The sequence below is a fragment of the Azolla caroliniana genome, unplaced genomic scaffold (assembly GCF_043228905.1).
Source record: "Azolla caroliniana isolate FFs.n. ecotype wild unplaced genomic scaffold, voAzoCaro1.0.p SCAF_7, whole genome shotgun sequence".
Classification (NCBI taxonomy): Eukaryota; Viridiplantae; Streptophyta; class Polypodiopsida; order Salviniales; family Salviniaceae; genus Azolla; species Azolla caroliniana.
The window spans coordinates 1365330-1388657 of record NW_028230442.1 but is presented as its reverse complement, the minus strand read 5'-3'; the positions used below and the strand labels follow the sequence as shown (position 1 = coordinate 1388657).

Below are 23328 nucleotides of genomic sequence, written 5' to 3'. Positions count from 1 at the left end.
GAAACTTATTTATTAGTTTAATATCTCTGTTAGTTTGAAACTTGATTATGACTTGATATATCTGAACTTGGCAATTCATCAAAATCTTACGCATAGAATAGAGTAGATTGGATATTGTATCATCAATGTATGTATGTGCACCAAAGTAGAAGATGGTCGTGATGATGGTGTAAGTGCAAAATCTTGATGATTATGTATTGTGTAACTTTCTAGATGGGGAGAAGATAAATGCATATGAATGACTTCCCTAATTTCCATAAGGCATTTTGTATGCTGTAATAGGGATCATATATAAATGTTTCTGGGTATGAGTGCTTATTTTGTTACGTTTACGCGTTGGAATACATTCTTCCCACGTTACACGTTATCTTTGTGTGGTTTATGTTGAGTATAGAGCGTGAAGTGGCTAGGAAAGCAATGGGAGGTTATGATTACAACTTCAAGGGATCGTGTGATGTTGATTCACTAGGCAATGAATCATGGAAAATGCTCCCTAACATTGGTGCATGCTTTGTATCATATAGCATAAGGAGGAAAATGCTCATCTTTAATCATACATTCATTTCATAGTGTGGATATGGAGAGTCTATATGGCTTATTGATTTTGGCAATATATTGACATGGGGATGAAATGTTGTCACCTTCTAAAGATGAGGGAATCTATAATTGACATTATTGCATGCTAGTTAATATATTGATTCAAGAAGAAGTCAGTCTATTGAAGTCATTTATCAAAAGTTGCTACATACAGGTTTGATGTGTTAAATTTTGCAGTAGAATAAGAAATATAGCCTCTAATAGAGTCCACCCATTATGTGAGTTGAATGGAGAAGCAGAAGATTGTAGGCATACATCACTTCATTAAGATCATTTAGCTTATATGATGTAGCATGATATCCAATTGCATATGAGCTCTTCTAATTGATAATCAATTGCCATTGAGTTTTCATTCATTTCCATTTGTTGTCACCAATGTCTTCTTCAAAATTATAGCCTCAATGCTCTCCTATGGAATGTGTACTTTACCATTCAAAGCTTTAAAGTCAATCTATTGAGCTTGATTTCAAAAGCATTCAATCACCACATACACAAAGCAACCCAAAATTACTTGCAAATGTAGAAAATTACCATTAATGATATAAATGGGGGCATTCCTACGATTGTATTATGTACATGCAATGACCATTTTCAAATTTGAGTTTTGGCATTTGTTATTTTCCCATTTATTTCCCCCAAAAAATCTCACATTTGGTTTAACTCCCCCATTTGACATATAGTTATGATATTATTTTTGTAATTTCGTCAATGTCCTACTAATTGAAGGAAGAAGAAGCTAATTTAAACACTTAAATATTTACCATAATCACTAAAACCTCAATGATTACCTTGATAAGCTTAAATCTATATGAATATAAGGTGCATCTAACAAATTGGAGTCTTGTTTATGTTACTATATTCTCTTTTGTTCTATGTGTTGCTAGATAGACATAAAATCAAGTTGCATGTGTAAAATCAAGCTTAAATCTATATGAATATAAGGTGCATCTAACAAATTGGAGTCTTGTTTATGTTACTATATTCTCTTTTGTTCTATGTGTTGCTAGATAGACATAAAATCAAGTTGCATGTGTAACCATATCATCGACGTTCGTTGGGATGCTCTTTTTTAGTATCTCCTAAATTGTGAACCTAAATGTATAAATTTACTTGAGAAATAAAAGAATATGAAATGATTGATGTTGACGAAGTTATATAATTGTTGAGAGGCCAACAACATGGTCTACGAGGTTCGAGCATTAAAAAATAACGGGTAATTAACAATGGGAAGTATAGTGAATGATTGTGTGTTTTTGGGAATGTTGAGAGACATATGTAGTTGTAACATTGTTTGTAAGGTCATTTTACAAAGAACTAATGTGTCAAAACCATGTGTTCTACTATGACATTCAACAAATCAATACATATAGCATGATTTGAACTTGAATGCATGTGTGAGTAGAATATTATCTAGCACCAAGGCATAATTACGTTATAAGCATAACCTCGGGGACCGATTCTAAAGCTAAAGTTAACGGTTTAAGGGTAGGATAAGTGGGAAACCAGTAATGTTACGACTTGGGACAATCCTACAAAGAATTGTGACACACGATGGTGATTCCTTTCTTATAACAACGTTTTATATGAAAAAAGAAGAGGAGCGAGCATATGGAGAGAGGGGTTATAGTTGAGATCATTGTGTCATTAATTTTCGACACAATTATGGGCATGTAATCGATGAGCAATTATGCATGGTGTGCAACTCAATTTGTGAGAAGTACAAAGAATTCGAGCCAACAACGTCAGGTTCATAACCAAATGACTTACCATCGGGGTAAACATATCTGTGTCGTTTTGTACAACAAAAAGAAAGAAGACAAGGAGAGCAAGATGGCGTTTGTGAAGAGTTTGTTGAGTTGGCAAATTTATGACACTCATATGTGACTTCTTTTTCCAAATGAGGAGATGCACACTAGCATTGTAGCGTCTTCATTGTAGTTCGGGAGACACAAGTGCCTAATCCTTTACATTTTGTCAAGGCGAACAATGTATTGGTGTTTGGACAGAGCATCTGTAGTAGAGTAGCTTTGTAGACAGATAAGAGTCATGTGATCCAATTTGACTCTTACGTGTTGCAATGCATTGCTCTTGCATTTGTGGAAAAGTAAAGAAAAACAACCATGGGACAATCTACATACATACATACTAGAGATGGGCTAATCGTGTAATTTCAAATAAGTCGAAGGCGGGGGCAATGTATGATCGGTCTTTGGGCAGAGCATCTGGAGCAAAGCAACTCTATAGACATGACAGATAGAGTCATGTGATCCAACTTGACTCTATGTGTAGGAATGCAATGCTCCAAGGTCTGTGGAAAAGTAAAGAAAAAGAGCCATGGGATTATCTATGTACATACATAGTAGAGATGGGCTAATGTTGTAATTTCAGATAAGTGTAGGGCTATTTTCACAGCACTTACTAAATGAGGGAGGCCAAATATGTGTAGCGTTGCCTAAACAAGAAACAAAGACACACACAGATGGAGAGCGAGAGCGAAAGCAGTCTTTAGAAGCGGGATAAAGAAGACCGAATATGAGGCCGAATATCATCTCAGAGGTGTGTAGAAACTAATCAAGCTATTTCTTTCAATTTGTATTCCTTCCTGAAATATATATATATATATATATATCTGAAGGCCATCCATTTGAAGCCCACCTCTGAGTGTTAATGAATCAATCTAGACTACCCTTCTCTAAGAAACAATGCAAACAATGCATTAAAAACATAAAAAACACCCTATAACTTCTGATTTCTTCTAGAGATACGTTTCTTAAGTTAATTAAACAGCAGGATGGGGGTTTAGAGATCTCAAGATGATCCTATTTCAAGACCATTTTTGAGTTTTTAATGAATGAATCACTGCTGCCCATTTCTAGAAATTATTAAGGAATTAATTTAGGCCACAGGTGAGTTTTACGAATATAAAGAAAACAAATTTGGGCCATTTATTGCTATATGAACATTGATATTGGAAACTTTTGGCGACATTTTTGTGACCAAGGTTTCGTTCAAACTTTTGGCTACATTAAAATAAGACATTACAAGTAATATTTACTAACAATGAGTTTAAGACATTAAATAATTGAAAGATTAGTCCAAATGAGTTAATACCTAACATGTACGCAAGAATCATTATCTTTTAGCCTGTTTGGGTGACTATCACATACTGTAATGACAAAGAAAGAAAGAAGGAAAGAAAGTCTGCAATAATATAATTTACAAAAGGTGAAAATAACCTATGAGGGAAAAGTATTTTTACTAATGTATAAAAATGATGTAATTGTATCTCATCATATTGAGTGGAAGAGGTTACATTAAAAGGAAGAGGTTTGATATTGTTAATGTATTGCCCAATTAAACAAAACATCAGTAAACAACAAAGAACAGAAATATGAGGAAGCATTATTAATCAAGCTTCTAATGCACATATTGTATTGCGTTTACAAATAAGAAGAATTTGAAAAAAATCAAGCAAAACAGGTAAGGATCAGTTCTCTTTTAGGGAATGAAAAAGAATATTACCTGAATCAGTGGCGACTTCCACTTGGTTTTGTTGAATAACTTTACTAGTTTTTCTGAGGTATCTTTAAATCATGGGCAATATATCAGAACCCAAGTGCTTGCTCTGTAAACATGGTTTAATATTCTGCAGAATCACATAGGATGATACCAGCCTTTTCTTATATTGAGACATCAAAAAAGGTCATCAATTTCTATTTATTGGGTGAAAATGAGAAATGTTTGTATTCACGTGGGTGATTACTTTTAATGATAAGATAACCTGTTAAGAACATTAAGAAGACATTGGATCCTTATATTATGTTTGTGGTAAATTTACTGCTACAATTGATAAATTGTTGGTCTTCAATTTTGCAAGAGATACTTATGATTTTTTATTACTTTCCTATAGAACAAATATGGAATTCATAATTGAGATAGCTTTGTTGCTCGTTAAATAACTGGAAATGATGAAATAAAGTACCTGCATAGACATGTAATTGCTCCAAAAGAATAAAGGCAACACATTATGTGGCTTGATAAAATATGACCTGTTTCAGGCAAGCTTTGGCACAAGGGTATCACAATGGTGGACATCAATACCTTTCATTACAGGAATAATTGTCATTGTTTGTGGAGCCATATATGCTATATGTTTGCTCACTGGCTATGATTCCTTTGTCCAAGTGTGTTTCCTTCCAGGGGCAGTTACTTCACACTACGAAGGTAAATTCTACTATAATGATGGAGGCGGAAATTTGTCTTCTTTTCTTCAGTTTCCTAAATTTGTGGCAATATTTCAGTGTACAGGGCTTATACAGCAACAATATTCCATGTTTCAATTTTACATGTGCTGTTCAACATGATGGCATTAGTGCCCATTGGTAGTGCCCTTGAGAGAATCTTGGGATCTGTCAGATACTTCCATATCTTGTTTCTGATCGCAACAAGCAATGGAATACTACATTTGCTCATTGCCCTTGTTATTGCTCACAACCCAATTCATCCATACAACTCCCTAATGTACCAGTGCAGTGTTGGATTTTCTGGTATGATATTTGCCATGATAGTCATGGAAACAAGTCTAAGTGGAGCACAACATCGCAGGTAAAAGTAGGGTTAGCTCGATTTAACTTTGTAAATTTTGTCAGTTATGCCTTTAACTTTCTTCTTTTGACTGGCAGCATTTTTGGTCTTTTTAATGTTCCTGCAAAATGGTGAGTTACCATTCTTATTAGGTAACCAACTTCCCTATTTGATGCAGTTTTGTGCCAAATGGGTTTGAATACAAATGTTTTGCAGGTATGCTTGGATTTTACTCATACTATTCCAGATCTTGATGCCTAATGTGTCTTTATTGGGACATCTATGCGGCATACTATCAGGGTTTGCATGTCAGTTCATTTCTTATCTACTATTGTAAAATTGTTTAGGAGAATTGTTACTTGAGATAGCTAAAATGTGACTTTTTTTAGCTTCTTATTCTATTTATTTATTATGTTCTGATTGTATGTATTTCATACAGATACTTATGGCCTCTTTAATCCATTTCTTTTTGGATCACCAACTTATTCTGCAATTGAGAACTCTTGGATAATGGTAGGTTGACAAACATTGGTTCTGTGAGTACAGGTGAACTTTAAATGGCATTTACTAATGGTAGAATAGAATAGAATAGATGTTTTATCGTCCATGAGGAGGCCAATTTTGACCTATGGGACCAAATGAACATATCATCTTGTATGTGATTCCTTCCTAAGAAGAGGGGTTACTACTCTGCAGTAAATGAAAATAATGCACTCCCATATGTGCTTCCCCTTCTTGGTGGACATTTGAGTATGCCACTTACATTATCATGCCCGTCTAACATATTATCATATTTCTAGCTAATTACTTTATACCCTGAGCATGCGATAAGTAAGTACTATAAATCCTCCAGTAGGTTTTCATTGCATACCTTGAGTATCTTCATACATGGGCGATGATGCCATGATGCTACCTCAACACCTAACTTGTGTGAGCGAGTTCGATGAAGTATTAAGGCTCTCTAAGAGCCAAGGCTCATGAGGTAGTGATGTGATCGGATACATTCTGACATTTTTACTTTGTATTGGGATTGGTTAATATTTGCAATGTAATATTCCAATTTTGACGTTTTAGCATCTTGCCATTTAGTGTCTCTAATAATCTATCCTTGATGATCACATACTTCATAGCATAAGTTGAGAGCTTCAATAGATCTTTTACTCTCCATCTTGTAAAGCATTTCATAATGTCAAGCACCCAACCAGATGAGAAGATTTCGCTTTTATTAGTTTTTTTGTACCTTGCATCATATGTTCCAGGCTTGTTTTGGCAATCTATGATCAAACATATTCTTGACTTTGAGATATACTTGTATATTCTTTGCATGGCAAGTACCTCGGTGGGCCTAACACTTGTTTCTAGTAGCATGGCAGCTAAGAATAATTTACCCCCAATTGTTTAGGTAAGAATAATTGTTTGGATTTTCTCTATTTCATTGCATGCACTAAGTGAGATAGTCCAATCCTACACTTCCACTCCATAAAGCAACATTTGGATCACCATAACATTGAATAGCATCGATCTCACTTCCTATCTTCGAGTATCACTTTTGTTGCATTGATTCTCAAACACATAATAATTATTCCAACCTGCTTGAAGTCTAGACTCATAGCATTCTACCTATTTGTTGATGTGGGACATCATTTATTGACTTTATTGCTATAATTTTTGTTGTCCACACATTAAACAGTTAGCTGCCTGATTTGACAGAATGTGTCCAATACATCAAGTAAGTGTCACACATACTCCAAAGTATATGAGAATTAAATAACATCATTGGCATATAGGAGTATAAAAATAAGTTCATGCATGATATTTGGGCCATCCAATCCTTCTTCGTTTGCAGCCTTGTTTACTACTTCTTCGACCAAATAGTGTGGGAGAGAGTGGGCACCCTTTCTTGATGCCATGTTGCTCAAAATGTACTTCGCTTGACACCTAACTTGCTCATACAATTGTGCCACAGCTGGGCTGTAGTCTAATGGCCTTTCAATCTCTATCATTCGTTTCCAAGGTGCACTCCTTGGGTTTCTTGAAGTCCATAATACAACAATTTAGTGTTTTCCCTTGAAGTCAAAATTCTTCCGTGATAAATCTGAGTGTAACCAAATGATCGACAATTGAATGTTTTGGTCTAAAGCCTTCTTGACCACGTGCTCGTTTCAAATAATGTTCAGCCCATGAGCTAATCTTTTGCTCCATGATAGTGCTATATAACCTGGTCATAACTGAGTGAACCATGATAACTTGATAGTTGGATAACAAATTTTTATCTCCTAGTCTATGGATTGGTTTAATGCAATTCATTAGCCAATCTTTTGGAAAACTTGCTTGATAGCTTGATCCATGATAGTTGCTATCCGCTGACAAGTTTGCGGTCTTTTCCATTTCAAGAACTCAATTTTCGTTAAAGTTGCATCTGCTGCTTTTTCATTAGACATCTTCTCCCTCCCCTCCCCCCCCCACCCTCACCTCCGCGTGCGCGTTCGTGGGTTTAAGTGAACCCTCATTTAACATCTTTCATGCAAGTTTTGCTCTCATTGTTGTATATTTAAAAGTCACTATCTTTGATGTTGTTATTTGTTGGGTATTCACTATATTTACCCAAGATTCCGTATTTGAAATTAAAGCCATTCCTTTTAGTGAGAAAAGATATTGGATTGTTGTAACCTTATATTGCGTGGTTGAAGGCAAGCTGTGTGAGAAGACCTGGATTCATCGTTGGTGGTGGTGTCCCAACTGCACCCCTTCCAACTACCGCGCCCATAAGCAGGTAATGATAGAATGGGAGTCACTCACAACTTTTGTCTATATCACATGCGTTGCACTTTATATTGATTATCATTTTGAATAGCAATGGCATTGACAACCTTTGGAGAAACATGAGATCTTGGGTTCCCCAAAGAGAGGTTCAAGTGGATGAGGTACTATCTTTCAATAGAGAAAATTTTCAAAATCTATGCTTTCAGGAATAAATGACTATTTTATGCTACAGAGGTTTCCAGGGAGGGGTCGAACTCTTGCTGATGGAGTAACATCTTCAACTAGAGCAGCACCAGAGGCAGATTCTGGTTTGCAAACCAGATTATTGGAAAGAGAGATCCCTGCCAACACAGAACCTCCCACAATCCAAAATTCTAGGTAGAATGTCACTATTTGCCATATTCTTAAGCTTGATTTTGAGAACAAGCTACAGGTGTAACGATTTTTTGAGGTATATTCGAATGTTGTTACATCTAGAGGATATTTTTGAATAAATAATAGTTGATCATTCCTGTGAGGAGCAACATGAAGGTCAATATTTGTAAACATTTTGCCATTTGGTATTTTATTTACTGGACATTAGATTCCCGTTCTAGCCTTGATGATGGGTAATTTGCTAAATCCATGTAGTGAATAGTGGAATCCAACTTTAAGTAGACCTAAGTCTATTTTTAATGGTTATGACAGTCAACTATTCTCATAATGAATGAGTATTGGCAGTAAAGATAACACCTCTGGGATAGTGGCATTCCCAGAGCTACTGTTGGGAATGACAAGCCTATGTAAATGCTGTTGGATTCATGGCACTGTCTTTAGTATCTCTTGCTTTGTGTTCTATCTAGGCACTCCTTGTATAGGGTACCAACATAACCTTTAACCCTCTAGGCCCTTGTGTGAAAGAAGTTGTTGACAGGTCAAATATGTTCTTGGCGAGGCAATAACAATTTACAACTGGGGGGGTGGGAAAAGCTTTTGACTCATGCATTTGGTGACTTGGGCTACTGTTTACAGCAAAAAGCACAAGCATTTGATATCTGACGTCAAGCTAAGGAACAATCCAAAGAGAACATGCAGAGCAGAACACAATGCTTCAATCAACATGATGGTGATGTGGAGGGAGACATCGGACAAGAGGCTGAAAACTGTCCAGAGGCCAAAATCTGGATAGACTAAAAAATTGATATGACTATCTGTACGGGGAACTGAGGAGCTTATTTATACAATCCATCCACAAAAATTGATATTATTATCTGTATGGGCAGCAGTAATGATAAAAGCTTCCCAAAGTAGAAAAAGTTCCAGGATGCAATATCCTTTATTACCCTGGGTCTGAAATTTCTAATGCTCCCTGCTCCCTGCTCCCCATTCTGCAGTGGAACCAATGCATAGAGATTAGAACTAGGTGAGATTCGCGAATATGCTTCCTAGATCAAACAGAGAATTCATTAAAATAGTAATCACATGAAAATTGAATGACATATTGTAAAAAATTAACCCCATGAAAATAGAATCATCGTGCATCCTCAATGCCATTGGGAGCACGAAACTAAATCTAGAACCATGATGGTAAGTGCTTGTTGGCTTTATGAGGGGTTTCTTATTGAGCTGTTCATGTCAGATGCCAGAGTGCTAATGATACAATTAGACAAAAATCTGAACGATAAAATAAGAGAGAAATGTAGGTATATATCTAGAATAGCATACAAATATGACATGAAGATATATGTGGGTTCCTTTATATAGGAAATATGGTGGGAGTATTTGCTTCACTTGTTGACATTTCATAAGGGGTGTTCGCAATGGATCTTGGCTATTGGCCTCAGCATAAGGGATATTCACATGCAGGGAACATATGCAAGGCTAGCCTGAACAGTTTCTATGCTCTCCGTAATCCCTTGATGCATGCTCACAATTGAAAACCAGAGAATTGTCTGCTCAATTAGTCTTCCCAAGCTGGAATGAGGAACAAGGAAGAATGAAATGGAATGTTCGCTTGATTCCCCTTTGAAACCCTTCAACCACACATATCCCCACGAGGTCGTGCACGTCTTTGTAAATTTGTACCCCTTTCTACATTGTTTTATCCTTAACATGTTGGACACTCGTGCTTGGTACTAGTTAGACATATAGAAGAGAAGGTATAGAAGAGAAGACGATGAAATTGAAAAGACATGTTATACAATCAAATTGGATTCAGATTCCACATCCTTCATAAAGTCCTATCATGCTTTATTTGCTGCTCCAAAAGGACTCTTGTTTTTCTTTTATGATGTTTACTCGGAAGTACTCTGATTGCATAAACGCTAAACAATTACTACTTGCGATATAGCTGAAAATGACTTTACTTTATTGTTCATATCCATCACCTTTCTAAACTGATGTATGCTTTTTCACAATTTTCAAGCAATGAAAGAGTTCTTGAACTTTGAGAATCGAAAATGCAAAAGTGGCATCATCTCTTGGAATTGCTAGATACTACTTATCTTGACACTTGAGATCAAATTTGCAAAAAGTTCTGTTTAAATATTTCTAGGATTATGTATTTACCATGACTTCATTTCCTCACTTGCTTCTGTAGGTCTGTTCAAGGATTTCCTCAACTTCGCCCCATGATAAACATGGTTAGTGTTTGTTTTGAATTTATTTGCCTGTTATAAAACAGAATGGTAATTATTCGCCTAATGTTTTTTCTATGGTCTAATGTATTTCTAGGATGTTCAGCATGATGGTGATCCCCTGTCAAGCTTAGTTGCCATGGGATTTGACAAGGTACATTTGTTTACATTATTATTTTATTGACATTGTATTTATGGCTGTTGCTGCCTACTTTTTTCGATTCCCATAAAAATATATTATGCTTGTTAAATTGTTTGGTGGATAAAAGCCAGGAAATGTATGAAACACATTTTGCGTAATAACCTGAATAAAGTTTGATGTAAATTAGGAATGGAAACCAAAAACTGGCCATGTATAATGTATTACAAAGCAGCATTGTGGAGTAAAGAAAGTTACCTTACTCTTTATGCCTATCTAACTAGGAAAAGAAATGAGAACCAGGAAACATATGATAACATTTCTCTATTTATGCTGAAGTAAACATTTGCATAATGAATTTCTTGCATGTAAGATGCATAAAGTTGATTCATCTGTGAGACATAAGGTATTTTAGGTTGAGAAACCAGTGGAGGGATACATAAAAGCCTTAGAGCACATATGTTCAGTTAAAAAACAGAGAGATGCATGAATGAGCATTGAGTTTTGAAAATACATGAGAATCCCCTTTCACTATGTAAGAAAGAAAGAAAGATATATTAATGTCTTTTAAGAGGCCAAAATGGCCTATAAGACCAAATAAGAGATTACATCTTAAGTGTTGTCTCGTCTTTGAGAACAAATCAAAATAAAATAAATATTACACAGTAAATATAAAAGTAAATAACATGAAAAGAAAAGAAATGAGGGAATCTGGTTTTTGGCACATGTGAGATCCTCAAGTTAGGTATATTGTAGCTTTGGTCTTCGAAAGATCTCTAGCATAGGTTGATCCAGATGGAAATGTCTCCAAAGTGAGGGAAGCACCTACGATGGCAGGAGATAATGGCTTTTATCTGTCGATGACAAGGGTGTCGAGGTCGTGGTCCATGGGGCCGAGGCCTACGTGCACGGCAAATTGCCATTGCCCGATCAATTGTAACCCCTTTGTTATGTCCTGGTCTGAAGCCCATTTGTGTATCCCAAGGTTGACTTCTAGCATTAAGAGTGATGGGGCTAAAGAAAGTTGTGATTTTTTTTTGTGGATGAGCTTGTGTGGCTGTATTCTTCAACAACTTTTCCCGATGTCTCTTGAGCTCTAGCAATAAAAGTCCTAGGCATCGTTGGTCCTCATATTCCATTACCTTGCGTAGGGGGCCAAAGCCTTGTTTAAAGAGTCAATGGTATCTCCCTCTGATTTCATAAAAGACACTACAATGACAAACATAGTGTTCTTCAGATTCCACTCCTTGATGACACAATTGGCAAATTCTCTCTTCTAGAGGTAGTCGTGTATATCTGCCTACCTCAATCTGTAGCTGATGTGATGAAGTTCGCAGCTGCCCTATCACACTACGCAGCGCATAGGATAGATGTATGTCCATATAAGGTGGCCTGATGACAAATCCATCCTTCGATGTATGTAAGAAGTGTGTCTTATAGTGGGCCATCTTTGTACCAAGTGGTATTTTGGGGCTGATCCATGTTATCTTGTTTTCCAAGTTAATAATATCAGTTCGGATCACTCTATTCTTTTCCACTTTGGTCATATTTAGATAGGGACAGTCCAAGCTATATTGGAACAGGGGTAGTGCATTTATACTCATGCCATGTGACTCGAACCATTGCTGCATTTCAGCATACCAACAATGAATGTCTCCATTTTCAGCCAGTTGTTTTGATGACATAAGTGCCAACCTTGGGTACCTTCGTGTAGGGAGCTCCCAAAGACGTTGGATAAATGTCACTGATGGAACGTCTCGGTAATTATAGGTGCTGTTCCCATCTCTCTGCCCGGATTATATCGTGGGGCACCGGCGCTTTGCCCCTTATCATGTGAGCAATCATTGATACTAAAGCTCTCTCTAAATCTTTCCAATAATTTGCCTTGTTAAGACTCGGTCCCCATGTCTCTACTCCATAGAGAAGAGTTGGTGTGACAAGTGTATCAAATAACCATAGCTTAGTCCGTGGCTCTTGGAATTGCAAATGTGCACATTGTCTCTCGAGAGCACCAAAATATCTAAAGACAGAGATATAGAAACTAAAATAATTACGGGTTTAAACACATAGGAGGGATTAAAGAAATAGAAGCAGTCTCTGCAAAACAAAAGCCTACCACTTAAAAAGAATATTCAAGGTAGGAGTGCACACACACACACATCCAAGATACATAGAATATGCTGTTAGAAGAAGAGCGTTAAATACTGACATGACAGCTAAGTTATGATCTCATAAATACCTATTTAATGCTGAGGGAAATCTTGTACAAAGATCCCATCAAACTACAAAATATTCTTTTAGAAGTTGTAGTACAACTCTGAAAACGAGACTGTACAACTTCAATAAAAATAATAGAAAATATTAAATAATATAAACTCGTTTTCTAGTTTAGTTAGAGGAACCTAAAGGGCCTTTAATCCCAACACACTATACATAATTTGTGACAATGGCATCCACAGGAAAATAGCTAGAACAACTTAAGAACACAAGTATGTGTGTAGAAAATGCTCAAAGTCATTAAAATAAATGATAAAGGGGTGCAAAATTACTATTTTTAAACTTCACTTTAACATGACAATCTAATGAGATATATTTATGGTTAATGGAAGGAGTGACTGAAAGATGATTATTTTTGGAGCTATACATCATTTGCGACAATGGCATCCACAGGAAAATAGCTAGAACAACGTAAGAACACAAGTATGTGTGTAGAAGAAGGCTCAAAGTTACTAAAATAAATGATGAAGGGGTGCAAGATTACTATTTTTCAACTGCACTTTAACATGACAAACTAATGAGATATAATTATGGTTAATGGAAGGAGTGACTGAAAGATGATTATTTTTTGGAGCTATATCCAGTTCAGGAATAATTAAAGTTTCAAGAGAAAGCGGTAATGTGGACTGCGATGTCATTTTTTTGACTGTATCTACGCAACCTTATGGAATCTATAAAGGCTAGACACAGATATTAGTTTTTGGACAGCTTTTTTGGTGGACATAATCTATATGGCTATGGTCTGGTCTTGGACATAGAACTAGGGGATTTCATGGTGTGTAAAGGAATAGATACCCTTATTTTCCATTGGTTGGTTTTGTGATTCTGGAATCTGTGCTCTAATTTTCAAGAGTTGGTAGTACAAAGCTCAACTTGTTTAGCCTTATTAGAATCTTTGTATCATGTATGTGATCAAGATGAAAAAAAAGACACACACGAGCATTGGAATGTCATTGATTTTCTCTCGATCATATATATGGAAATGCATATTTGTTTTTCTTTTGGTTCTTTTCAGGAGAAAGCTCAAGTAGCCATGGATGCTGCAGATGGGGATCTAGCTATGGCGGTGGAGATCCTCAGTACTCAGCAACATATATAAAGGCCGAAAATGTTATAATATATAAATATCTTGATTGTCTTGTAACAATTCTCCATTTGAAGGATATGGAACATTACAGCTACACACAATCTCAGTTTGTGTTGCAAGAATGTATGGAACACATTTATATGCACAAAGACATCTTTGTGTGTTCTAGTTTTCTTGTTTTGTGCTTAAATCTCTTATGAATACAAAGCTTGTAATTATCGATATGGTGCAATCTTGCTGTCTGGAGGTTTTTATGTCTGGAGCATTATGACACTGGTTTAAGGTTTTTGGTGAAGTAGCAATGGGAAAAAGGGGAGTTAAAATGCCAATTGACAAGCAAACACAACAAAACCAGTTCAGATTGTTTTGATCTCTCTCTCTCTCTCTCTCTCTCTCTCTCTCTCTCTCTCTCTCTTGTTTTCTGAATTTCTATTTCACTTTTGATTTTCTAATTATCAGGTTTTCTTTTGTTTTGCTACCCCATTATGGTGGCATATTAAGAGTATAAAAGGGGGCTGAAAATGCCCAAATAGCCCCAACTTTTTACTTATTAACGAAACTGTCGTGGCTTTCATTGGGGTGGAAACCCCCCCACAATTAGTGTGAGGACAACATGATGATGCATAGAATTAGAACTAGTTCTAAATAGAACCATGACAAAATATATCTTAGAATTGGAACTATGATCCTAGTCTTAATGCAGGACTTTTTGATTGTATTGATGTGTTACACAATGGTATTACGTCTTTTAATTTTATTCATACCAAGAGAAAAATGTTCATGTCATGAAATTGACATGGTGTCCCTTGACGATAAGGCTGCTAGTTGCTGAAGGTTTAGCTCTCTTTATAATTAAGTTTTTGTAGGTATTAATTTTGTGTTCTGAAAACTTCCAACATATGATATATAAATAAATAAATAAATATATACATATGCATGTATGTATATGTGGACAAGGGTTCCCAAACTCTCAGTATATGGACACTGCTGGTCACCATGCAGTGGGCTTCAATAAGGAACATCACAGAGAAGGCTGATGAGAGCGCAAAACTGTCCGATGAAAGGTACGTAGCTGTTGCCGAGCATGTCCAAGATGAGTTCGTGCTACGTCGGGGTGTCATTTTGGTGGAGCGAACAAAATGATTGGCATTATTCAATTCACAGCTGTAAAGAGAACACGAGTGGGGATCAGTAATTGCTAGGTCGTTCTGTATCAACACCATTGCTATACATCTCAACCCCAATAATGCTGACATTGATCTAAAATCAAGAAGATCAGCCATACCATTTGAGTATTGCTATCAGTCTTATTCAACCCAGGAGGTAACTCCTGACTCCAATTTAGACAACAGGTTTCTTAGGAAGATAAATTGGTATCGGGGAATCCAAAGCATGGGTACCCTGTGGTCTGCAGTACCATTGCGATCTGGGACAAGACCAATTCAATTTCCATGATTTCAAACACAATTCAATTTCCATGATTTCAAACACGCTTTTCATTCGGTCCACATAATAATCAACCATGATTGAATTGAGCACATCAATGAATTTGTTCTAAGCCTAACTTCAGTACAATTACAGAAACTTCAAGAGTCTCTCACCCTGGGGTTTCTCTCACTTATGAGTTTTATTTTTTTGTATCCTTCAATTGTTTTCATACAACTAACTTTCTTCAAGCACCATGACATATCCTTTCCTTTCCACTTTGCATGTCAAGAGATATTCATAGTGGTCATCCGTCCTTCCATATTTATTGAAAGTATTTGAAATAAGCAGGGCTTAACAGAGAAATGAAACACTACATCTTATTTAATATGGGTTTCAATCTGTCACTACCAAAAGAAAAGTTCAAGCAAGAATTGGTTATGAATCATAGAAATGATGAATTACATGATGAATCAATTCCTACATCATATCTCTAAATTCATAAAAGCATGCGGTCTTTCTTTCATACTATCTAGATATGATGGAACTTATTGCAACAATTTATTTATATTTTTTATATTATGCTATATTGAAGAGCTTAAATTTGTTCTGAGAATAGTGTCAAACAAAATCAATGTTAATCTGACCATTGTTCTCACAGCAATAAATGTACTCAACCAAATAACTATATCAAAGAAAAATAAATAATGTTGAGTTGGGCATATTTGTTTTCCAAACACATCCAATATTATTTACAGCAATATCCAAGAATTAAAAAATAATTTTAAATTCTGTCCCTCAGAGCAGGCATTTTAATTTGTCCCAACAACTAGAGACTTTCATCCAATTTGCCTATTTCTGTTAGAAGAGTCGAGCAATTTCTGTTACAACAATACTCATACGTCAATGAGGGGGTTGACAGAACATTTGTCCCTGCAAGTAGGCATTTTAATTTGTTCCACCAATTCAACACTTTCATCTAATTTGCCCATTTGTGTTTGACGAATCCAACAATATACACAAACAGCAACAGCACAGGTACTTCAATGAGGGGACCGATAGTTGCTGCAAGTGCCTCTTCAGAGTCGATGCCAAAGCTTCCGACAGCCACTGCGATGGCGAGCTCAAAGTTATTACTAGCTGCAGTGAAAGCTTGTGTAATCGATAGGGCATATGGGATTTTCATCACGTTACATATGGCTAGAGAGGAGAAGAACACGAGCACAAAGTATATCAGCATTGGGACTGCGACCCTCACGACATGGACCACATTGTCCACTATGCTGTGAGCTTGAATGGAAAACATCACAAAGATGGTATACAGCAAGCCGATAAGAGCAAATGGGCCGATGAATCGTAAAAACTTGTTATTGTACCAAGAGCGCCCCACAAGGCGTATCATTACGAAACGAGTGAGCATCCCAGCCACAAGCGGCACCCCTAAGAAAAGCAACACGCTCTTTGCCACAACCCATGAGTTTACCTGAAAACCCTGGTTCCTGGAGATGACTTTTAGATAGAAAAGTGCAACTGGAGTGAACAATACAATTTGCATGATCGAATTCACAGCTACTAAGAGGGCACAATAGTCAGGATCGCCATTTGCAAGGTCATTCCAAATCAGCACCATAGCAATGCATCTTGCAACGCCAACGAGGATGACTCCAGTACGAAAACCCGGGAGGTCTGGCAAAGTAGCCCAGGCGAGGCCTGTCATGAGGGCAGGACCCACTATCCAATTCAGAATCAGGCTTAAAATTGTCATATGAGTTTTACTATTCCTCTTTGTCGATTGTGGACCAGACACAGGCACAAAGCTTGGAGGATTTGGAGCTGACCCTGGTGATGCCGATGATTTAGAGAACAAGTTTTGGTAGAGCAATTCATATTGGACCTTACAAAGCACGGGGTACATCATTACCCACAAGCCCACAGCGATAGGGAGTGACACCGACTCGATCTCGGCCACTTGGAACTTGCTCTTCACATCATCGACATAGTAACCAATCACGATGGCAATCACCATGTCGAGAAGTATCCATACATAAAGATATCGGTCAAGCAATGATAGACGCCAGAAGATGCCTTTGGCTACATACATACATTCAAAAACCACACAGCAAATTCAATATCAAAACAATGAATGAGATACAAGAATTGGGTTGAGGACCAAATTAGTTGAAAAACATCAGAATATCTATAAGATTGTCGTTGTAATAAGCTTAGAGGCACAAAATGCATATACATTTTGGGGGCAGCGCACTAACCCTAACCCTAACCCTAACCCTATATATGCTAGGACAAAATGTTTCTTCCTATGCATATCCCTGATAATATGCATATCAAATTAGGCCAGAATCTATCCCTCTCGTTTTACACATAAAACTACTCTCCCTCATAATATACATATCAAATTAGGCCAAAATCTATCCCTCTCATTTTCAAAATGCATGCTTACGTTTTGGGCAAAAAAATCGCATTCTTTTTCTCTTTCACACAGACTACTTACATTTTGAACAGGGCACGTTCATGTCTTGGTTCTTCAAAAGGACACTGCCCTCTTTCAGTGGAGGAGAGTTCTCCACGTCCATGGCTGCTTCAGATCTCTCTCAGTTCTTCGATTTTCTTAACCAGTATTCTGAGAGCCTAGATATATATATATATATATATATATATATATATATATATATATATATATATAAGTTTTGCTCTCTTCTTGCTTGAAAGAAGCTTTTGAAACTCTGTCTGTGGAAAGGGTAGGGGGGGGGGGGCATTTATGTAATTAGAAAGAATCTTGAGGGCCTTCTTCCTTGCCTCTTCATAGGGTCCAAAGGATCAGATTCTCCATCTATTCTTATATGTATATAATATGTAAAATAAAAACAAAAACAAAAACCAGTTTAATTCATTTGGGAATAATAAGGAAAATTAGGCAAATGCTTTTTCTGGTACATAGGGTTATGGCCCAGACATGGGCCGCGATGGAGAGTTTGCATTCCATGGGGGTGGGGCATATACCCGAATCTTTGTCAACATATTCCATCGCTTCATGTGAGTCATTGTATACGGGCTACATATATTTCTTTCAAGCGGCATATGTATAATGTATAATGTATAATGTATAATGTATATGTATATGTATATGTATATGTATATGTATATGTATATGTATATGTATATGTATATGTATATGTATATGTATATGTATGTGTGTATCCCCAATGGGCCCTTCCCTTACGTGTTCTATCGAAACATTGTCGACATTGAGATAAGACATTTACAAGCATGCACACACAAATGTATATATATAGACTCTAGAGATAGTAACTTTTCAAAAGACATTTCTAGATGGGAGATTTTCAAAAATACCATCTATTTTGCTCTCGATGCCATGTGAGAGATCCCTTTTGTGTGTGCTTTGGAAATGTCGAATCAAATATCACCCCTTAGTTCGAATCAAGTCGCGCTCAAGCAGAATGTGAAAAAAAGCGCCACCTTCGTACATCTATTTGAAATTACAAACCCTCGTAAAAAAAGCAAAGTGCACGTAACCATGCCACCTTCTTTGGAAAAAGGCATGCCCACTCTTTGCTTTTGAGATCATTTGTCATATCGAATAGTCAACTGCTCGCATCTTTTCTCTCCTAAAAAGAATAACATTTCTTTTTCTAAAGGAAACACCTAATAAAGTGATTATGTCCCATCATTACGATTGTAAAAAAGTATTCATATTTACACCTCCAAATATGTTACACTAGTTGCAATGTGAAACTTTCCTTAGGCTTTACAAGTTGGTTAGGATATCGTTAAATGTTAAACATTTTGTAGCTACCACACGTTAAACATAAAGAATCAACAGACAACTCGACACATTCGTCGAATTCTAATGTCCATTAGAATTAATTACTCCTCCCTAATAGCTTGTGGCATTTATTATATCTTTCACTTTTTCTCCTATTTCTTATTAATCATTTGTGACATAAATAAATGTGATATTCTTGTTAATACTTCGTTAGAGGCTAGTCTCTACAAACTTTTCTCATTGCTTTGACAATTTGTACCTATCTCACATTCAAGTTATTAAATAAATTGCCCAAAATTATAATATGCAAGTCAATAGATTAATAAATAACTTTACTACATGTACACATACATGAAGTGTGTCCCATCACATGGTTAGCAATAGCTAGCGATTTAATGTCTTAAAGAAAACACCATTGTTAAAAACTTAACACATATGTGCCGATGTACACAAACACTTAGAATTTCGATAATGATAGGGTCTAAATCTCTAAAAAGTGCAGAAATCTTGGAATGTGACATTCAAGGTCTTCCTCCACAAAGTTCAAGCAAGACATGGTTTTGCCCTATAGTGAAGACGAAATTTCATGATGGATCAAATCGCCAAATTACATGCACACTTTTCTTTCATACAATTACATATGATAACAACATATTGCAACCATTTCTTTATATTTACCATCTTTACCCTATCTAAAATATAGAACAAAAAAGAAGCTAATTTCACCATTTCTCCTAAAACAATATTATGCACACTGCCTAATGAGAATTACCCAAGGATTAAAAGAATACTTTTCTCCTACATTTAAGGCCTTCAATTTCTCCCCAATATACTGGAGAAAAAACATTCCCTTCATTTGTGTCCCAACAAGCAACATTGAAGAAATGCAAAAAGTCAGGGCATTAAAAAACAATTGCTTCCAACTTTTGATTCTGCTAATTTGATCCCACTAATGTCAAGGCTTTTAACCTAATTTGCCCATTTGTGTTTGAAGAATCCAACAATATACACAAACAACAACAACACAGGTACTTCGATGAGAGGGCCGATAGTGGCCGCAAGTGCCTCTTCAGAGTCGATGCCAAAGCTCCCGACAGCCACTGCAATGGCTAGCTCAAAGTTATTGCTAGCCGCAGTGAAAGCTTGCGTGATCGATAGGGCATATGGGATCTTCATCACATTACATATGCCTAGAGAGGAGAAGAACACGAGCACAAAGTATATCAACATTGGGACCGCGACCCTCACGACATGGACAACATTGTCCACAATGTGATGAGCTTGAATGGAAAACATCACAAAGATGGTATATAGCAAGCCGATAAGAGCAAACGGGCCGATGAAGCGTAAAAACTTGTCGTTGTACCAAGGGTGTCCCGCAAGGCGTATCATCACAAACCGTGTGAGCATTCCGGCCACGAGCGGGACCCCTAAGAAGAGAAACACGCTCTTGGCCACGACCCATGAGTCGACATGGAAACCGTGGTTCCGGGACACCACTTTCAGGTAGAAAAGCGCGACGGGAGTGAACAATATGATTTGCATGATCGAATTCATGGCTACAAGGAGTGCACAATAGTCAGGATCGCCATTGGCGAGGTCGTTCCATATCAACACCATCGCGATGCATCTCGCGATGCCCACGAGGATGACTCCGGTACGGAATCCCGGGAGGTCGGGCAAAGTAGCCCACGCAAGACCCGTCATGAGAGCAGGGCCCAAGACCCAATTCAGAATCAAGCTTAGAATTGTCATATGAGTTTTACTATACCTCTTTGTCGATTGTGGTCCAGACATGGCCATGGAGTTTGGTGGATGATTTCGGGCTGAACCTGGCGATGCCGATGATGATCTAGAGAACAAGTTTAGGTAGAGCAATTCATATTGGACCTTACAAAGCACGGGGTACATCATGACCCATAAGCCGACCGCGATCGGGAGTGACACCGACTCGATCTCGGCGATCTGGAACTTGCTCTTCACATCATCGACATAGTAACCGATCACGATGGCAATCACCATGTCTAGAAGTATCCATACATAAAGATATCTATCAAGCAATGACAGACGCCAGAAGATGCCTTTGGCTACATACATACATTCAAAAAACCACACAGCAAATTCAATATCAAGATTCAAAACAATGAATGGCATACAAGAATTGGGTTGTGGACCAAATTTTTAGTAGAATAAAAAAACTTCTCCTTTCTTTCTTTCTCTCTGAACTCACATTTAGCACAAGGGGCATTCATTTCTTGGTTCTCCGAAGGAAGGCTGGACTTTCCCTGTTGAGAAGAGCTCTCCACATCCATGGCCATTGGCAGCTTCAGATGTCTCTCGATTCTTCAATTTTCCTTTACTTCAAAGAAAAGAAAACAACACCCTGATCCTAACACTACCACTTCAACTGACCAATTCTATCTGTAGCCCTAGTTCTAGATTCCTAGTCACGGACCCTAGCCCTAACCCTAAGCCTAACCCTAACTCTAACTCTAAGCCTAACCCTAACTCTAACACTAACCCTAACATTACCATGAGCACTCCAAACAAGACATGGACAAGGGGGGATCCAAAGTGTGAAAATCCAAATTGTCTTATCAAAACAAGGAACACAAATTCAATTCAACTGAAAAAATGATATGAACATAAATAAGCAAGGTAACATTCTTGTACTGTGTACATATACATAAGTTGCTACGGACTCATTGAACCATCAAGTTCTCGGGGGGTTTGGCGAGCGGGGGTCCATCTGTCTTGCCCCGTTTGGCCTCTCATTGTGAGTATATAATACGAAGCAAGCGTGAGGCGGCACGGTATGTGTGCGAAGGGAGAACCGTGCCGAAACCCTAGAGTTTTACCACAAGATGCGATTCTGGTCACATTCACAACTCAAAATGGTACAAGCTATCCCTTCAAATTGTATCGGTCGAAGGTTCGGAGCTTGTCAATGGTAACGAAGGCAACAAAATGATGTGATCTCACATATTATAGCCATTGGTGGAAAAGCCCTTTGCATGAAGTTGTTGCATACAAAGACCCCGAAGGAGTAACTTCTGGCAAAGAGTCATCATGTTCCTATTTCCTAAGGCTGAGGAGACTAAGTTCAGTTATGTGCATTTGATGCGGGAACACATATGAGTAGACGTGCATTTGATGCGGGAACACATATGAGTAGACGCCCACATTTCTAACTCACATCTATCTATTTATACACATACTCACCACACACAAGCACTTTTTAATAAGTACAAATCTTCGCACGCGCACATACACAATATATGCACATTTACTTGCACAACACCCATTTACACACATTCTAACATGCTGAATACGAACATATTTCCATACTCATGTGCACACACGCACACACACACACACATTTAATACAAACACATACACACGTATGCACCCAATCAATAAGTAAAATGAACATATTTACACTTTCTAACATACATGATCCCAGAATCAAATCGCTTTTCACATAAAGGAACATGCACATTTCACCCACTACATCACATTACCTCAAGCACATAGTTTTTACAAGTGCATCTACGTAATTTAAGAAGGGTGAAAACACTAGGAGAATGACAATGTGCCATCGTACATACTCAAACCCTACAACCCTTTATCGACAATGTTATTAAAGCCATCTTACCTATGTCAAATCCTCGGTGGTCCTGCTTGCAACTTTCACACCCTTCTTGCAACAATGTTACACGGTCTGAGGAAGCCTTGCCGAGATTAGATGTGAGGTTTCCAAGCCTGTAAATATATGTGTGGTTGTCCCACTTGCATCTTTCAAACCCTTCTCATGATAACATTACACTTGTTGGCCATACATGGTCCAAGGAACCTTGCCGAGATCAAGATGGGACGTTTCCAAGCTTATAAAAAAATAAATTTGTATGTATATGCTTGGAGCATTGTTGAATGCATGAGAAATATTAACCTTTTCTTAACCCTCAGTCAAAATTTATGGGATTGAAGATGTTCAAAAATGATCCTTTGCTCTCAATGTAATACAAGGTATCCATGTGTT

The 23328-nt window shown here is 37.3% G+C and overlaps 2 protein-coding genes across 4 annotated transcripts; one reads left to right on the top strand and one right to left on the bottom strand.

Annotated features, from left to right (window-relative positions):
* Positions 1-3000: 3000 nt before the first annotated feature.
* On the top strand, positions 3001-14306 carry RBL15 (RHOMBOID-like protein 15). The gene is made up of 12 exons (XM_087322338.1): positions 3001-3153; positions 4656-4821; positions 4899-5202; positions 5280-5312; positions 5398-5489; positions 5621-5694; positions 7872-7954; positions 8036-8105; positions 8177-8322; positions 10523-10565; positions 10657-10713; positions 13991-14306. The coding sequence occupies exons 1-12, from the start codon at positions 3130-3132 to the stop codon at positions 14072-14074; spliced, it is 1176 nt and encodes a 391-aa protein (XP_087178464.1). The 5' UTR covers positions 3001-3129; the 3' UTR covers positions 14075-14306.
* A 1871-nt stretch (positions 14307-16177) lies between these two features.
* LOC147861455 (uncharacterized) lies at positions 16178-21980 on the bottom strand. 3 transcript variants are annotated; one of them, XM_087322220.1, is made up of 2 exons: positions 21520-21909; positions 16178-17578 (listed from the first exon to the last, which is right to left on the bottom strand). In XM_087322220.1, the coding sequence occupies exons 1-2, from the start codon at positions 21605-21607 to the stop codon at positions 16467-16469; spliced, it is 1200 nt and encodes a 399-aa protein (XP_087178346.1). In that variant the 5' UTR covers positions 21608-21909; the 3' UTR covers positions 16178-16466. The 3 variants fall into 3 exon arrangements, with proteins under 3 accessions (XP_087178346.1, XP_087178347.1, XP_087178344.1); XM_087322221.1 differs by lacking the exon at positions 21520-21909 and adding an exon at positions 17997-18120; XM_087322218.1 differs by lacking the exon at positions 16178-17578 and adding an exon at positions 20210-21376 and having other exon boundaries at positions 21520-21980.
* Between the last annotated feature and the right edge of the window lie 1348 nt (positions 21981-23328).

What these genes read in the sequence shown, in the direction of transcription:
- RBL15 (XM_087322338.1), top strand. Translation starts at nt 3,130, where the DNA reads ATGAGGCCGAATATCATCTCAGAG. An exon ending in TTTAATGTTCCTGCAAAATG is followed by an intron (nt 5,313 to 5,397) that starts GTGAGTTACCAT and finishes AATGTTTTGCAG; the next exon opens with GTATGCTTGGATTTTACTCA. An exon ending in TTGCCATGGGATTTGACAAG is followed by an intron (nt 10,714 to 13,990) that starts GTACATTTGTTT and finishes GGTTCTTTTCAG; the next exon opens with GAGAAAGCTCAAGTAGCCAT.
- LOC147861455 (XM_087322218.1), bottom strand. Translation starts at nt 21,607, where the DNA reads ATGGCCATGGATGTGGAGAGCTCTTCTCAACAGGGAAAGTCCAGCCTT. An exon ending in GAATGCCCCTTGTGCTAAAT is followed by an intron (nt 21,377 to 21,519) that starts GTGAGTTCAGAG and finishes GTATGTATGTAG; the next exon opens with CCAAAGGCATCTTCTGGCGT.